The following is an 18,444-nucleotide window of genomic DNA, read 5'->3' on the forward strand; positions in this document are numbered from 1 at the left end:
TTCAGGAACATCCTGAACCTCAAGAACGTCAAAAAATCTATATACAAATCCCTAAATATAAATCTTATGCTAGACTCAACACCCGATCATGCATAAACCCACCCAAATATACCAAGAACATCACAACAACAAGATTCACGATATAAACCCTAGGGACAAGCTCTAGACATAATTAAATGCAGGATTACACATATAATCAATTCACAACATCAAGATCATCATGATTATCAAATAAACACTATAAATCCTAGGCAAGGCTCTATCAAGACTCAATCACAGAATCACACATACAATTATCAAAGGAGCCAATAAATAAGATATAGCAAGGAAAATAGGTTTTGTAAGACATTGGCTACCTCTTAGCCCTAATCAATATCCTTGGCTACTAAGGTTATTCTCTAAGATCTCCCTCCAATGGATTCTCTAGGTTCGGTGGTGGGGAATTCCTTTGCTAGGTTTCCTCGGGGAATATCTCGCGTGGTAGAATTAATTGTGGTAGGGTTTCTAAATGCTTTCTAATTCCCTATATATAGATTCAGGAGCCCTAACTAGAATCTGAATAGTAAAGACCCACTTTTCCTATCCTAATAGAATTAAAGACTTGGTTAAGGATAAGGGTCCATGATCCATTATGGACCATACTAATTAATTAATGGGAATTCTAGTCTAATTAAATCATTTTTAATTACATGTCAACGAAATTAATTCCACAATTAGTCCGGATACGGAGGCCTTAACATAGGGTGTTACACCCCCCCCCCTACAAGGAGCTTCGTCCCCGAAGCTCAGACACAGATCACTCATCTCGTTCCTAGGTGTTATGTAGTTTGGTCTTCAAATTAGGGAAATTTAGCTCATGTTTGTTGTCTAACAGGTGTAGGGTGTGGATGGATCAAGGCAGCGGGCAAGTAATGTTTGAGATTTTAGGTGTACCTTGGTTTCCAGTTCCCGAGCTTGAGGTTCTACGTGCGCCAAGCATGGTCTCGATTGTTGCCACTCTCCTGTCCAATGAACTCGTCGCGAAAATCAAGGACGAGAATCTCTCATCCATGATCCGATTCTGCCTCAAGAGTTGCGCGAGGATACACTCGTTGGTAGACCTCTCGTCTCGGTCCTCTGGGTTTCCCCTTTCTTGCGCGGGTTCCGGTTGGCTTGGCTCACTCTCCTCTTCTTGTTCCTCCTGCTCCTCGCTTTCTAGCATTGCCCGCTTCATTTTCTTGTTTGAGATACCCAATTGATCCACTAGCACTCGTTGCTCTTCTGGGGGCTTCAGGCAAACCTCTTTGAGGGTGATGTACTGTCCATCTCCGACATGGTAGATGTCGTTGCGGCGGAGGTTTTGAGCATTGAAAACCATCCCACTCAAGGGTCTGGCTTCAGTCCGGCTTAGGTCCACCCCTTTCTTTTTCATGATCTAACTCAGGATCATCCTGTAGGGTAAACTGAGCCGGTTTCTAGTCTTACAGAACTCCATGTGCTTCAACATAAGAGTGGGTAAATTGAATTTGACATTATGCTTAAGAAAATAGGCAAAGGTGCATTCCAAGCTCTCCACATCTTTGCTCTTGTTGTTAGTGGGCAACAGGTTGTCTGACACAATCATAACTAGCAGTTTTTGCTCGGCAGTAAACAACTTCTTAATCGGCCTTGTGGCTAAAGTGAAACCGCCTTCTCTTCCCAACAAATAACCGAGGTAATCCTCGTACCCCACGTCTCGGGTATTAACCCATGGCTTTCGGTCGTAATTTGACACACCTGTGGCGGTCAATTTCAGAAGCTAGGTCAGATGGGCCTCGGTTAGCACTATTTCCTTGCCCCGGACTTTGGAGGTGATCTCCAATTTGTCCCCGCGTTTGTTGGTTACCAAGTGGCAATAAAATTCCTTCACCAATTCGGGGTACGTATCCCCTTTTATCGTGAGGTGTGTATCCAATAGGCCTTGGAACTTAAGCATATCAGCCAACTCCGGAGAGAATTGGTCGGGTTCAAGTGCTTTACCTCCCAACACCGTGTAGTCAGCGTTGTTCCACTCCGGGGCTCGGGTATTGGTGGGCTTCTTTGGCATCGTAGAACTTTAGGAGGTGGCTACGGGTGCGGGGTTGGTTTTCCGGCGAACTCTCCTGCGATATTTTTTTTTTCCGGCGAGCTTGGCGGTGGTGCGATACGGCGCCGATGGTGGGGTTCCTGTAACACCCCTAATTTTTAAATCATTTAAAGGCTTATAAAATAAAGGCAGACCAATAATAATTATCCAATCAAAGCATGAACTAAACATAAATGTCGGGGTGTTATGCCACACCTAGGTTTGAGAGCCTAGATGCACAGGTTAAGACTATCCAGGCAAATGTAATCCATAAACCGATAAACCAAATCCAAACCACGACACGAAGGCCGGCTACTGTAACTAGAGCTAACTAAACTAAGACTATGAGTCCATCTAGCGCGCTCCTTAGCTAATAGTCATCACTTGAAAAACATATCGTAGCAACTGTCAGCGAATAATGCTGAGTAACACACTCCCACGCGTTAAGTACAATATAGGTAAATATAAGAAATCATTTTGAAACTGGAATACATATATACCTACGAGAATCTAATTTAAATCCAAGATCAAGACTCAAGGCACAACAATAGACTCGACATTATAGAACAATCGTAAAGACTAGCATGCGTCCTAAGAACACGATACAAGACATAATAGACAGATAAGCATATAAGTAGCAAATAGAGATAACAAAAGAATTCAAGACAATCAATTAACAAGTAAACTTCAAGTCACACAATCCATCTTCCAACCTTATACCAAGTTCCAAGCACGATAACCGAGCACTCGTAGTGCTTTCCGCCAACAATTCATTTCCACCAATCACCATCTCATCATAATCAGTCACACCGATCATTGCGCAATGACCACGATACTCATCATCATTCAATCAATCAATAACAATCAAGACATAACAACAACGACATGCACTACACACAAATTCCTAGAACGGTATTCAAAATATCAAACAAGACTCATACACGTCAAACGGGGTACAACGGGACACAACAGAACACGGGGAAACATCAAACGCGGAAAAACATCATGATCCACCATTAATTTCCAGTGGGTGCCTGGCGGGTGGTCCTCCACCTGCCGGCGGCGTCCCTATTCCAGCAGGTGCCCGGCGGGCAGTCGACTGCCCGCCGGCTGTGTGACAACCTAAAATTTAATTTTATAAATTCGGTTTTAAGAAATTCCGAAATAGCCATTTTCACTCCGTAAAAATTTTTGCGATAAAATCGGTGTTGAATAAATTATTTTGAGCCACTTTTAAGTAAATTCAACACCGGGACTTATTTTAAATCTAAAATCCTAGATTTTCGGGTACATTGCGTACTAAGTTTTCGATCCAAAAATCAATCTGAGTGAAACCGGAAAGGAACCTGTGAAACCTGAACCAAGTGTTTTAATTAAAACTATCTTTTAAAAAATCTATTTTTGACCCCAAGTTATTCAAAAATCATCTTTTTAGACTATGGTTCATGATGCAAGGTGAACCCTACAATTTTATTTTACATTTTTACCCCCGAACCCTAAGTATAAGAGATAACTTTTTCCCTGGTGCACTATTCATTCTAAGAAATCAGCAGCTCTCTCTCGTGTCTCTCTCTACACCTCTCTATCACTTTCATCTTCTTCATCTTGAAAGTTCCTCTTCTCCAAGCCTTAGTCTAAGATTTGGTAAGCTTCCTCCTCTCTTCTTCCATTCTATTCTCTAGTTTAAGTTGTTAAGATGATGTATTTATATGGGTTTGTTAGTGTGCTTGTGAGTGGAAATGGTGAAGTTGTTTCTATGTTTTGGTTTGGAGAAGGAAGATGAAGGGTGAAGAAGAAGAGCTTAGAAATGGTTTTGGTTAGAACAAGGATGCTCAAGGTATAATCCCATGGATTCCTAAAATCTAGTATTTTTCCCTAAGTTATGTGATTTAGTTGTTCAAGTGGGTATACATATTTGTTTTGAGTGTTTAAGACGATGAATGTATGTTATTTAATTTGTTGCTATCTTGCTATGTGATTGTGGAGAATTGAATATTTGTTGAAGAAATGATGGGGAAGGCAGTAGCAGAATTTGGTTTTGGGAGTTCACGGACCATAGTAACGGATCTAGACAAGATTTATTACCATGGTTCGTAGTAGCCCACTGGTGCGAGCAGTAATCCGTAAGGTGGTAAGCCTAGGATTAATTCCCATGGCTAGCAATGTTTTGTTTTAGCTTCAGTACCCCTAACCCATTGATTTATAATTTAAGTCTCTTCAACTCGAGCAGCTTCAACTTTTAAGAAATTATCTTGGTTTATATAAGATATTAATTGGGCTTGAAGGATTATTTATATATAAAAGTATTTTCATAAGAAAATAATAAATATGTTGATAAGGATTTTGAACTACCAAAAGCTATGATTTGCCAAGAAAGCTCTATTTCAAGAATTATATATATGAGTATATATGTTTTGGGGGAATGTGATACTTGATTTTGAGAATATATACATATATAACTATGTATGAGGTGTATATTTGAAGCTTACGCTATCTTTTCCCTAAAGCTACTTAGTTATTAACATTGTATATTTTTTGAAATACTATCTATCCCTAGAAAGATTTTACTAAGAACTTTTGATCTATAAATGTATAACCCATGGCCAGCCCCGCTGAGTGGTGGGGCTTCTCAAGCCCCGTCACCAAGCCCCGCCAGGCCAAATCAGTGTTGTGGCCGGGCCCTTGTGGCTCAACTACATGTCATTTCGGACCGGGTGTCACGAGCCCTTGTGGCTCGGTACCTTGGGGCCGTCATGACGCACGTTTGGACTTGGATTTCGTTGAATTTGGTTTAGAAATGAGCATTTTATGATAGAATTTGTGAAGCAAATGTGTCACAGTAATGTTCCAGTGTTTGAAAATGAGAAGTATCAGACTTGGTTTTGCCTATGTGAGCTGCTTGTTACTATTTGATTGTTAAATTGAGAAGCATGATCATTAATTGAATAAGTCTTGTTAGAAAAGAATGCCTAAGGTGTTTGTTAGGATTCATAGAGATTATTTGTCAAATTCCAAGTATTGAAGTGTACAGTGCATGTTAGTCTTGAATGTTACTATCCAGAGAACGAGTTTAAATTGAGCAATTTGAGTTCCAAATGCATGAGAATTATTTGCTAGTATTTGTCATATTATGAATTTCAAGCATGACCATGTGTCCTTTGAGAGTTCACAGTAATATATAGAATTGAAGTATGTTGTACAGTAAATTGCATTCCAAGCATATCATGTTTTAAAAGGGCATAAGTGGCCAACGTGAGCCTAAGTATTATTTTCCAAAACTCATAAGCATGTGGAAAGTCATTACCTTGCTGCATTGAGAATTTGTTGAGAAGTACGTGCATAAGTGTGTATAAGTAGAAGAGTTGCATGAGATATATATGTTATCTATATAAGTGAGGTTTTGGAGGACCCGTTGGGACTATGTCCTTTCGGAGTAAAAGAAAAAGTAACGGACATTGCGATCCGACAGATTTATCATATAACGCGGTGTATTTCGACGTTACGAGGTTGTAGACTGCCCGCCAGGCTTGGAATCCTGGTTAGGGGGTGTGCACACTAAAAGTACGATACCTGATTCCACAGAGAAAGCAATCAAGAAAGAAAGATAAAGAACCAAGAGAGTGGTTCTGTGAGCGAGTTGAGTATGTGGCCGGCTAGATTGCCGAGCCGGATAGGTCCATTCACGATTCGTGAAGACCTACCTCCCCACGAGTTAGAGGTTCCGTAGCTACGGTTGTGGCGGATGCACGAGAGTGCACCGTACGCTAGGGCTTCGCTGCGGTGCAGCGGAGTACCTGCCTCGCACAAGAAGAGAAACGAGAAGTATGAGAAGGTCTGAGCAAGAAAGAAATCGAGTCAAGAGACTCAAGAGAAAGAAAGTGAGTCATTGCGACGCTGAGAAAGAAAGAGCAAGCGAGTCCTTGTGGCTCTAAGAAACATCCACATAAAAGTATTCTATTTACAAATGAGTGTATAAGTATACTTATCCTATAGCATCTTATTACATTCGAGTATAGTATTGCACGAGATTGCATAATGAGAATGTTGCACGAGATTGCATATTGAGAATGTTAGCATTCAAGATTGCATAATGAGAATGTTTGCACGAGATTGCATATCGAGAATGTTTGCACGAGATTGCATATCGAGAATGTTTGCAGTAGATTGCATATTGAGAATGATTACCCGAGATTGTATATTGAGTATGATTGCCTTAGTTGAATATTGATGTTTGATATTTCTAGTTTGCATGATGAGAACTTGATAGCATGAGGATAATTTCTTATTAATTGATAGCACGAAATTGCTTGATAAGATTATGTGTTAGCATGAGATTGTTCTTGAAAAGTTATACAGGATTGAGATTTGCTATGTTAAGTATGCGATAGTATGAGCATGTTGTTAGTTTTGATATTGTTGAAGTATGCCTATTTTATATTTTAGGTCGTGAGCATATAGAGAGCTTTGTGGTTTATATTAAGGTTTTGTCTAAGTGATTGAGATTGCTTAATTTGTCGTTCTTTTGCCGAGCGTCGGGTCGTGTTAGGGCCTAGTCTGGAGTGCACAGACCGAGCTGGTGGATCTTCCCCCCTCCGACCCTCTCGCCCGTCTCTATCAGTCTTTTGGGGCGGATGCTGGTTTTGCGGCTGCGGATTCTGCGATCGGGAGACAGATGGCTCTCTCAGTTCCCGAGTTTGCACGGCTACAGCGCGAGCAATGGTCTCGATCTGCGCGGGGGTGAGAGGTATTATCGACGGAGGCCGGTTTTAAGGCGCCGAGTCGCCTCCCTGACTTTGCGAATTTCGCTGATTTCTCAGGTTTACCTCGGGTACACTGCGGCAGTCGGAGGCCTGGCTTCGATCCTCAACCGTTGTTTTGAACCTCTGCCCTTGCTACTCGTCTTTCTGCTCTATTTCCGACTCCTTTCTCAATGCCCAAAAGAGCGATCGTAACCTTTCGTTACGTCTCCACATACGGCGCCAGTGTTGGTTTTAGGGTTTTTGGGCCCAGGGAGGTCCAACACAACCTTAGTTGGTGGATTCACCTTTCAAAAATAGAATGGAAATGATAGCTCTTGTAAGTGTGTATACTCCTTTGGCCTCAACTTGCCGTCCCCCCCCCCCCCCCCCCCCACATTCTTGAGGATTCCCCTTTATAGTGGACCTCCTCGGATTTATTCAAAACATACATTTAAAGCCATAAATTGGCCTATTAACTCTAAGGGTCGTTGGGCTGCTGTTACTGGGACTCCCAACGGCTTGCTGACGGGGCTCCTTAAATGGCCCCTTTAATGCTCTAACGGCTATCCTTGCGCCGCCTACTCCCTTGCGTCGAGCTCGCACTCGCGCCGAGCTCGGGCTCGGGCCGACCTCTAACCTCTGTCTCTGGGCTGTTTCCCCTTCTGGATTTGGCTTGTTCTCCTCTTGGGCTTCTCTCCCTCTTGGGCCTCTCTTCTTCCTTTTTAGGCCCCGAGCCCACGGGGTTCACACCCCATCAATTATTATTTTAGGTCATTAGTTTAGGTAAATGGAAAGACCATTATACCCTTGTGAAAAAGGAGAAAAAAATCCTGGTGAACAATTGATGGAGAATTCGCCGGAAGGACTATTTTTGCTAAGAAAGTAATAGTCGTGGACCAATTCTACAAGTTTTAAAAGTCATGGATCAAAGTTGTTAATGACACTATAGTCGTGGGACCAAAACTGCAAAAAACTCGTAAAAAGTGTAAACTAATATGGAGTATAATACGTCGATCCAAAATAATCAACTACTCTATAGTCAGGAAAAATCCAATGACAATTTTATAAATATTTCACTTTTTATTACAAATTTGTAAACACAAAAAGTGCATTATGCAAAACTACAAAGTGTATCCAATGATATATAAAAACGTAATCATTTTTAGTATACTTTTACATGACATAGGATGCACTTTTAGAATCACAAATCTTGAGTGTATTTTTACATATTATTAGTGCATTTTGTAATATTAATCAATGTACATCTACACTTATTACAAGAAAGTATGTTTTCACTTAAACCAGTAAATATACAAAAAAAAATTATTAAAATTCTTGAATAAACAATTAATTTTGTAAATACAAATATATTTTTTTCAAATTGTACGATATAAAATATGATGGGGCTATATCACACTATATTTTTTCATATATAAATGTGTTAGGTATAGGGCAATTTCGGAAGTTTCTATTGTACTAATGGATGAGTCATGAATCATGATTAATAGAGTTAGTGATATTCTTTATATTGTAAATAAAATGTAAAGGTCAATGTAAAATTATATAAAAGATGGAGGAGCAGAGTGAAATTATTGAAAGGTGCCGTATTTTAACGGTTGATGGGGTAAAAAATATGCAATGTATTTTATCGTCTGCCATTGGTTTGTGTGAAACTGTGAACAACGGAAAAGAGAGTATGGGAGTTTTCAGTTGTTTGGTGCTTTCATTTAAAACTCGAGAAATGTCAATAAAAGGTTTAGAGTGAGAGTTACGTTGTGTATTTAATGATAAAATTATAGAAATGGTTGGTTTTATGACTTTTGGAGAGTCAATGGCAGGCCAACACTATCGTTAGAATAACGAGAATATTGAAAAAATATATGGAGAGAATATATGAACTTTGTATTAATGAATATTGCTTGTGAATCTTGAGAGTTGTCCCATCTTCTCTATGTGAGAGGTCTATTTATACATATTTTTGGGCCTAGAGCCCTAGGAATAATAATTCTAGACTGCCTCATATTGGGAGTCTTAGTTACATAATAAAATCTAATTCTAATATACTAGAACTAATGAGTCCAATTCTGATTATACTGGGAATAAGATGTCCGATCTTTGACGAACTCTTGGGTTGCTCCATATCATATATCTTTCTTGGGCTTCATTATCCAGTTGCTTTCATGGGCCGGTCCTTGTGGCCCAGGCCTAATATATTATCCATCATCTAGTCCCTCACTTTCTTGAGATTTCGTAAGATCGATGTCTCAGGGAAGTATATCAAATTGAGAGAGGTCTAATAATGATAATGATAATGATAATGATAATGATAATAATAATAATAATAATAATAATAATAATAATAATAATAATAATAATAATAATAATAATAGAAACAACGAAGTGAAAGGAATGAAAATGGTTAATTTGTATGTGCTGTGTTCCTGTGTACACAAGTAAAATAGAATTGTTGCTTTACGCAGCCCCATACTCCTATTTGTAAATAACCAGTGGACACTTACATGTTACATGTATACATACTCTCATATGCGAATGACCAGTGGGCACTACATGTATATATATGTAAAGACAAATTAGAGAGGGTTGTGTCACTTATGTGCGCTTCTATGTGTTTCGGTGTCTGGCAGAGGACACATCTAGGACTGCAATAAACATTAAGTACAACACCTGCTTTGTTCATTGGTCCTTGCGTATATACTTGGTATACATATATACACCCCATCCTGCATGCGAAGTAATTTGAACATATACGATTTTTTGGGCGGTTGAACTCGTATGTATATGTACTATATATATGCCCCTGTCGGCAGTGGAGAGAAAAAAGGTCAGTCGTGCTTATATGTGTATTGACTCACGCAAGGGGTGAGTCTTTGTGAAAGGAGCACATGCAGGCAAGGGAAGGTCGACAATGGAGCTTCATACTCCCCCACCGTAGCTGCATTTTAGGTGATAACTCACCCCCTTACTCCTCTCCCCGACAGACTAGGCAGAATCTTCTCAGTTTTTCCCCTCACCCTTTCCCTCCAAACTATCTGGTTTTGCACTCTCTTTCCATTTTTCTCCTCTTCTGGACACCGTCACGGTCACAACTGCGGGTAAGCCACCTTCTTGGTTTTCGCTTGTTTGTTGTTTCTCTCTTCTTTCTCTTTTTTTTTTTTTGAGAGAATATTGCTATAGGCGACCATTTTGGCAACTTGGGTGGTCGGGGGATGCGGTTGACCGACCGGTTGTTTGGATTGGTCAGTCAGTCAACTTCGTCGCTTTTTTTTTCTTTTTACTTTGGCGGTCGACCGTTGCTTGCGGTTTACAAGTCGCTGGGGGAATTAGCTGGTCGACTGGATTGACTGGTCGATAAGCCTTATTGGCTCTCCTACACCGGCGCTAGGCAACTGGTTTGCTCGTCGGCAGATAGTTGGTGACCGGACGCTTAACTGGTCGGTCATTCCTTTGACTGCTTCTATTTTTATTTTTTTTATCGCTGACCGACCGGAGCTCTGCGACTGGTTCATTCGTCGGTGGTCAGTTGGCCATCAACCGAGGGGAGTTGTTGACCGTCAGCCCCTTGGGCTACTTTTTTTTTTTTTGAGAGAGAGAGAGATTGTGATTCTCTTGCTTTTTTGCCAAGCATCTAGCAGTTAGTCATTTTCAGACTGTTTATTTACTTATTATTACCTCTTCTAGGCTAATACTATGCTTGGGGTACTTTATTCGTCGTGTGGTTTGCAACCTACTCCTGACCCTTCTTTCTACAGATTTTGGACCGTCACAAGGCTTGAGTAAGCGGTGAGAGATTCCTCTGGACCATGTTTACCTGGGTTCGATCGTCTATCTTTAGGTGCTGGCTGATCTTTTTAATGTTGATGTGTCTTCTGGGCAGCTGGATGATGTAGGTCCAAGGGCTGATGATTTTGGTTGCCAGGATGGGGCTGAATAAGGGGATGCTTCCAGCCATGATTCTTCTTTCTAGATGATGTGTAATATTTATCTTCTTTTTTTTTTTTTTTTTTTTCTAAACTGGACCATTTGGGTGTTGTAATGACGATTTCTAATATGCTCATTCTATTTTTTTTTTCCTGTTCATTGTTTGTCCTTGTTTTGTTTTGTGCCTTCGTTCTTAGCATTTCCTGGTTGCGCATTTGATAGTTCTTTATTGATTCTTAAGAACGTCTCCCGTTCTCTGATAGTATGCCCAACCGCTGAATGCTTTCTGAGAACATCTCCCGCTCTCAGCCAGTATGCCCATCAACCAAATATTTCTAAGAACGTATCCAGTTCTCAGTTTTATCCCATACACCAGTATGCTCATCCGCAAAATATTATTGAGAATGTCTCCCGTTTTCAACCAGTATGCCCATCCGCCAAATATTTTTGAGAACATCCCCCGTTCTCAACCAGTATGCACATCCGCCAAATGTTTCTAAGAACGTCTCCCGTTCTCAGCCAGTATGCTCATCCGCCAAATATTTTTGAGAACGTCTCCCATTCTCAGATTTGTGAGTCCATACTCCATTTTAGTTATCCCATACTCCTCTCCGCCAAGATTTTTTGAGAACGTCTCCCGTTCTCAGCTAGTATGCACATCCGCCAAATAATTTTTGAGAACGTCGCAAGTTCTTTTTCAGTGTGCCCACCCGCCATATATTTTTTAGAACATCTCCCGTTTTCTGTTAGTTTTCCACTATGTCAATGGCTTTTAAGAACGTCGCCTGTTCTCTGCCAGTATGCCCAACCGCCGATTTCTTTTTGAGAACGTCTCCCGTTCTTTGTCAGTATGCCCAACTGCCGAACGATTTTTGAGAACGTCTCCCATTCTCTGTCAGTATGCCACTCCGCCAATGGATTTCCTGAGAATGTCTCCCGTTCTCAGCCAGTATGCCCATCCGCCAAGTATTATCTGAGAACGTCACCCGTTCTCTGTCAGTATGCCACTCCGCCAATGGCTTTCCTGAGAACGTCTCCCGTTCTCAGCCAGTATGCCCATCCGCCAAATTTATCTGAGAACGTCTCCCGTTCTCAGCCAGTATGCCCAACCACCGAATGATTTTTGAGAACGTCGCCTGTTCTCTGCCAGTATGCCACTCCGCCAATGGCTTTTCTGAGAACGTCTCCCGTTCTCAGCTAGTATGCTCATCCACCAAATATTATTTGAGAACGTCTCTCGTTCTCAGATTTATGACATCCCATACTCCTTTTAACCACTTCTTGTCCGATCCTGCTTTATACCCTGATGACTCCTAGACTCTACACTAGACTTTATACTGACTAGACTTCTCTCCTATAACCCCTAGGCCCTACACTAGACCCCTTACCCCTGACACCCTGTAATCTATTAGACTTTCCTTCACCTGATATTGTCAGGTTCATCCTTCTGACGGTTATCTTTGCTTGTTTTACCATAATTTGGTTACTGCTTCGTGATCTGGTTGTGAACTATCGATCGAGGGGTGAGAAGACGAGTCGATTACTGAGAGGTGGGAAGTTCCATCGGCCACGATGTGGTGGGGAGATGGGTTGACCATTGAGCGGTGGGAGGGTCTGTCGACCACTGAGTATTGGGATGACCAACCCAGATGACTAGTCCGCCTAGATGATCAGTCGGGGTGACCAGTTTGGGTAACTAGTCAGGGCAACCAATCCACCTCTGCAGTTTGTCCATCTTAACTGCCAAAATTTTGGGGACATTCGAAGAGGTAACTAAGCGTGATACCCTTTTAAATCGAACTGATGGTTTTATTACGATACTATAATATAATAGTCTATTGTGCATAGTAACTAACTGCACGAGATTATTTTCCCGAAAATTGACAGAGTTTCTTGAGCTACCTTGAATGCGTCTTCTCGGTTTGTTCCCTGATGGACGGGGCGGTCGAACCTCATGCACTGGTTTGGGTCCGAAGGCGGGGACTGCTCTATGTCGAGGGGGGTGGCCCTCGGTCGATGTTGGATCTATATTCCCATTTGGACGGTCGGTTCGCTGGACGCGCTCTTGCCTCATCGCGGTGGCATTTTGCCTCTCGCCTTCATTTTTGTCGCAAAGCCTCTTCTGTTTCTGCGTATTTGTTGGCCCGCTGGATGGCTTGTGTGTACGTTTCTGGGGTCTCCCTTCGTAGGCTGGTGAACAGATCACCTGATCTCAGGGCCTCCACGAACAAAGTGAGAGTCGTTCGGTCGTTCAAGTCTTCTACTGTTTGTACCTCTTTCTGCCATCTTTTTAAGAATTCCTTTAGTGTCTCAGTTTCTCCTTGTTGAATGGTGGTCAAATCCATGAAGTGCTTCTTTGTTTTCATGCTTCCCGCAAAGTAGGTTAGGAATTGTTCGGCCATGATTTCGAAGCGGTCGATGGACCGCGGTGGTTGGGATAGGAACCATCGTTGCGCTAACCCTCCTAGGGTTGAGAAGAAGGCGCGACAGTACATGGGATCTTCCTCCCCTATTACCATCATCTTTGCTTGGAAGCTTACCAGGTGATCACTGGGGTCCTCCATTCCATCGTAAGTAGGCATCGTCGGGCATTTGAAGTCTCTTGGTGCGCGATATTTTTGGATCCTCATAGAGAAAGGACTGGCCGATAACAGGGATGGAGCGGTTGACCGGTCTCTTCCACCTTCAACCTTCCTTTGGAGGTCTCTTACTTCCTTGGCAAGTTCCGCCATCTCTTGATCTCGATTCCCCTGGCTAAGTTCTGGAGTCTTTCCACTGCCCTCCATCATGTCTTGCAGAATTCTTTCCCTATCGCGATCTCCTACCCTCGTCCTTTCTGTGTGAGGACGCGTGGCATGGGTGGCCTCGACTCGTCGTTGGGGGTTGTGTCTGGCTCTTTGCTGCGGACTTTCTGTTGGTCCCAAAAGAGGTAAGGTGAAAGTCTAGAGGGGGGGGGGGGGGGGGGTGAATAGACTTTCAAACTTTTTCGCACAGCACAACAATTGCTAAGCCAGAGATAAACCAAAACTCTTAACTAGATTGTTAGAGTATGGTGCACAGCGGAATTAAATAAAGATAAAGTGTGTGTGAGATTGGGCGAGCAGTATATCTCATGCAGAGCAATTATGTAAAGAGCAGTAAGTAAAGAAAGCAGTAAAGAACACAAGACAATTATAGTGGTTCGCGAGGTGGTGTAATCCTCCTACTCCACTTGCTCTTATCTCCAAGAGCAATTCACTATATACACCACTTCTTGGTTCCAAGATACAATGAATTTCCGTGATCTAGTGCTTTGATCACAAAGCCCGCACTAATCACGCCCAGTGACACCACACTGCTGCTTCGGGTTTCACGTCGCCGCGCTACTATCCCAGGATTTCACGACTCCGCGTTACTTTCCCCCCGTCTTCCACACTCTGGTATAAACGTATCCCGTGATCTAGTGCTTTGATCACAAAGCCCGCACTAATCACGCCCAGTGCCTCCGACACTGCTGCTTCGGATCTCACAGCTCCGTGTGACAATCCAGGATTTCACAGCTCTGTGCTAATTTCCTCCCTTCTCTTGTTTTGCTCCAAAACAAGTGTTATCTTGCTTCCAACTTCTGAGACTCTGTAGTTGATCTTCAATGATGCGCAGGTCTCTTTGATGAAGATTAACACTCTTGAAAGATTTCTCTTGAACGCTCTGAGTGTTTTCTCCCTTTGGATGTATCAAGTAAAGCACTTGATTTATATGCCCTGTTTAGCTCTGCTTTTTGAACTCTCAGAATATTTCTCTTTGAAGCTCTCTGAGTTCTTTTTCTCACACTTGAAGATTTCTTTTGGTATGCTCTGTACCAAATGAGATTTTAGCTCTTAGAATTTTTAGCTCTTTGCTCTTTGCTCTTTGAGTTCGTATATCTTGCTCTGCTTCTTCAAGTCTTCACATCTTCATCATTTTATAGCTGGTAATGAGGATCTGCCCGTTGGAAAGAGACGATCTCATTTTTGAATTCTGTATCTTTTTTGTCAGAGATCTTATCTTATCTTCTGGCAAAGTGTCAGAAAGGATAAGCTAGCCGTTTGAGAGAGCTTCAACTCCATGTAAATGAGCTCCCAAACTTCATCTGATATTCCTCTGGTTTTACGTTGAGTGGAAATATCTGGGTGTAGAACGGCTTCTCTGATTAGCTCTGAAGTGGTCCTTGTATCTTTGGGATTTAAAAATATTCTTCAATTTAATCTCATACTAGTTAGACTAGTATTTTTCCTTGTGAGAAATTATTCACTGTAAGTTCATCTTCATCTTCTTCATTCTCACGTCTGGGTGTTCTCAGACTTCAAACTGGCTTTGAACTTCCTCCCAATTTGAATTTCTCCTTTGTAATTGACACCCAATTTCAATTGACTTGTAATTGGCACCCAATTTGAATTTCTCCATTGTAATTAGCTGCAATTTACTTTGACTTGCAATTGGCTCCCAAACTTCTCCTGGTGCTTCAATTACTTCCAATTTTGAATTATGTTGACCTTGACTTCCAGACTTCTCCTGGTATTGAATTTCATCTCAATTCAATTGCTCCTCAATGTCTTCTTTTAATTGGTCTCCATTTTGAAACCATACTACAATCTCAATTGGCTCCCAATTTCAATTTTACATTGGCTCCCAACTTGAATTGATTCCATGTGAAACTTGCTCCCAATTTCAATCAATTTCAATTTCTCTGAAACTAGCTCCCAATTTCAATTTCTCTGAACTAGCTCCCAATTTTAATTCCTATGAAATCGGCTCCCAATTCCTTTGAATTGGATCCCAAGTGCAATTGCCATCCAGAGAAACTAGCTCCCAATTTCAATTTCTCTGAACTAGCTCCTAATTTCAATTCCTATGAAATCGGCTCCCAATTCCCAATTCCTTTGAATTGGCTCCCAAGTGCAATTGCTTCTCAATTGCCACCAAGTGAAATCCCAAGTGCAATTGCCACCCAGAGAAACTAGCTCCTAATTTCAATTTCTCTGAACTAGCTCCCAATTTCAATTCCTATGAAATCGGCTCCCAATTCTCAATTCCTTTGAATTGGCTCCCAAGTGCAATTGCTTCTCAATTGCCACCAAGTGAAATCCCAAGTGCAATTGCCACCCAGAGAAACTAGCTCCTAATTTCAATTTCTCTGAACTAGCTCCCAATTTCAATTCCTATGAAATCGGCTCCCAATTCCCAATTCCTTTGAATTGGCTCCCAAGTGCAATTGCTTCTCAATTGCCACCCAAGTGAAATTGCTTCCCAATTTCCACTTGTAATTGGCGCCCAACTCCATCAGATTTAATTAGATTTGGCTTCTCAAATTTTAGGTTAAAGTACCTATGAGGTCCCTGTACTATAGTGTTTTGTTCAATTTAGTCCTCATACTTTTATTTTGTTCAATTTAGTCCCTGTACTTTCAAAAGTGGTGCAATTAAGGACAATAGTTAACGATGTTAATATTATCGTTAACTTAGTTTACGTGGCGCTGAAGATATTTATATTCCTACTCATATATTACTTTATAAATATTTAAAATTTATTATTTTTACCACCAATATATTAAATTAGTATGTCCAAAATAAATAATTGCGATCATGTTCGTAATGAGATTTGGACAATTGTCCTTAGTTTTATCACTTTTTAAAGTAGAGGGACTAAATTGAACAGAATAAAGGTACAAGGACAAAATTGAACAAAACACTATAGTACAGGGACTTCATAGGTACTTTAACCCAAATTTTACCTTGTAAAATTGTTGTGAGTTCCAAACTTGAGCCATTTCGTATAACATATCAAGCATCTTCCACTTCGTCCGTACAACTTATTGGTTAAATCTCCAATCATCTTTGATGTACTCCTTTCTTTCCATAGATGCTTGATCTCCAAGTCAAATTCATGCAGTCTTCCAATCTTAATTTTCTTTAACGAAAATTCTTCTGGGATATTTCTTTGAGTAGTAGCGACGTGAATATTATATCATTCATCTTCTTCTTCAATTTGTCATTTTCTCCAAACAAATTCTTTATTTTAGGCTTTATATCTTCTTCTTCTATTTTCATGCATCTTCCTCTGTTTTTCTCTTTTGCAATCTTAAATAATTTCCCAATCATGGTCTTAGACTCTACTAGACCTATAAAATAAAATTGGGGGATTTACAAATACATATTTGGCATATCAAAACCATTACACTTTATTCCTAACACTTTCTATCGGGGTGTCTCCCAAATCAGGCTGTGGGACGGTTGTCCGCTGATTTGGGGGCCCTATACGGTCGAGAACGGAGACCGCGCGATGGTGTCCCTGGGGTAGAGCCGATCTCTGTACTCTTTTAGGTAGTTGATTCGCGCCGACAACTTGGGTGGTGTCGTTTATCCGGGAAGGTTCTGGGGATTCTGCCCTCATGTTCTGGCCGTGATGTAGGGCCTCTAGGAAGCGTGCAGCGGCCTCCACTATCTCGGGTGGGAGCTCCACTAGCTGGGTCCGTGGGACGTCGACGGCCAGTGGGCATGCGTTCGAGTGGACCTCCTCCTCTTCTCAGAGATCTCCCAGTTCGGCCTCCCTCTCAAGGGGAATCTGCCGACCGGATGGTACCTGCGAGGGGGGTCGACTGAGGGTTTCTCTCAAATTTCTGACGGGTCTAGTGACTGGTTGGCCAGTTCCAGTATTTAGTCGTGCGGTTACCATTCTTCAGGGGTTTGAGGAACGAACGAAAACTTTTCGTATCGATCCCCACAGACGGTGCCAATGTTGGTTTTATGACTTTTGGACAGTCAATGGTAGGCCAACACTACCGTTAGAATAACGAGAATATAGGAAAAATATAGGAAAAATATAGGAAAAATATATGGAGAGAATATAGGAACTTTGTATTAATGAATATTGCTTGTGAATCTTGAGAGTTGTCCCCTCTTCTCTATGTGAGGGGTCTATTTATACATATTTTTGGGCCTAGAGCCATACAAGGAATAAGAATTCTAGACTGCCTCATATTGGGAATCTTAGTTATATAATAAAATCTAATTCTACTATACTAGAACTAATGAGTCCAATTCTAATTATACTGGGAATAACATGTCCGATCTTTGACGAACTCTTGGGTTGCTCCATATCATATATCTTTCTTGGGCTTCCTTATCCAGTTGCTTTCATGGGCCGGTCCTTGTGGCCCAGGGCTAATATATTATCCATCAGAAATTAATAGTGTTATGTGTACATCGTAAATGTGTTATTCGTGTGTTGTCAGACTGTCAAGCAAAGAATCACAATGAAGTAAATTAATTTAAATTGTATATAATTGATTGACTCAAATCAAAAAGTCTAATATACTGTTCATATCGGTTCAAATCAAGATTTTGTTTGGCACAAGTGTCAAATAGACCCATCTATTACTTCGAAGTGCTTAATTCCCCCCATCAACTAAAACATAATCTAATTGGACACGCTTACCTCTAAAAATTTGTCAATTAACTTTTTTTGCAGGTTACCTTCAGGTTGCCAGTCCACACTGCAGATATGTAATTTTATTTAGGGAAAATGGCGCTTTTTCCCCCTGTGTTATATGCTTATAGCACTTTTTCCCCCTGTGTTATTCATGCATTCACATTTACCCCCTCAATTATTATAGAAGTGGCGGTTTTTCATCCTGATAATATTAAATGGACATTTCTACCCTTAAAA

At 41.2% G+C, this 18,444-nt stretch overlaps 1 protein-coding gene and 1 long non-coding RNA gene across 2 annotated transcripts; one reads left to right on the plus strand and one right to left on the minus strand.

Annotated features, from left to right (window-relative positions):
- The first annotated feature begins 9,635 nt into the window (after positions 1–9,635).
- LOC109156555 lies at positions 9,636–10,918 on the plus strand. Its single transcript, XR_002050048.1, has 2 exons — positions 9,636–9,935; positions 10,593–10,918. It is a non-coding gene; the product is annotated as an uncharacterized LOC109156555 (long non-coding RNA).
- A 1,942-nt stretch (positions 10,919–12,860) lies between these two features.
- Positions 12,861–13,547, minus strand: LOC109156522. The gene has a single exon (XM_019304376.1). It carries the CDS (start codon positions 13,545–13,547, stop codon positions 12,861–12,863), a length of 687 nt encoding a protein of 228 aa, XP_019159921.1.
- Between the last annotated feature and the right edge of the window lie 4,897 nt (positions 13,548–18,444).

Source organism: Ipomoea nil, unplaced genomic scaffold, assembly GCF_001879475.1.
Source record: "Ipomoea nil cultivar Tokyo-kokei standard unplaced genomic scaffold, Asagao_1.1 scaffold2735, whole genome shotgun sequence".
NCBI classification, from domain to species: Eukaryota; Viridiplantae; Streptophyta; class Magnoliopsida; order Solanales; family Convolvulaceae; genus Ipomoea; species Ipomoea nil.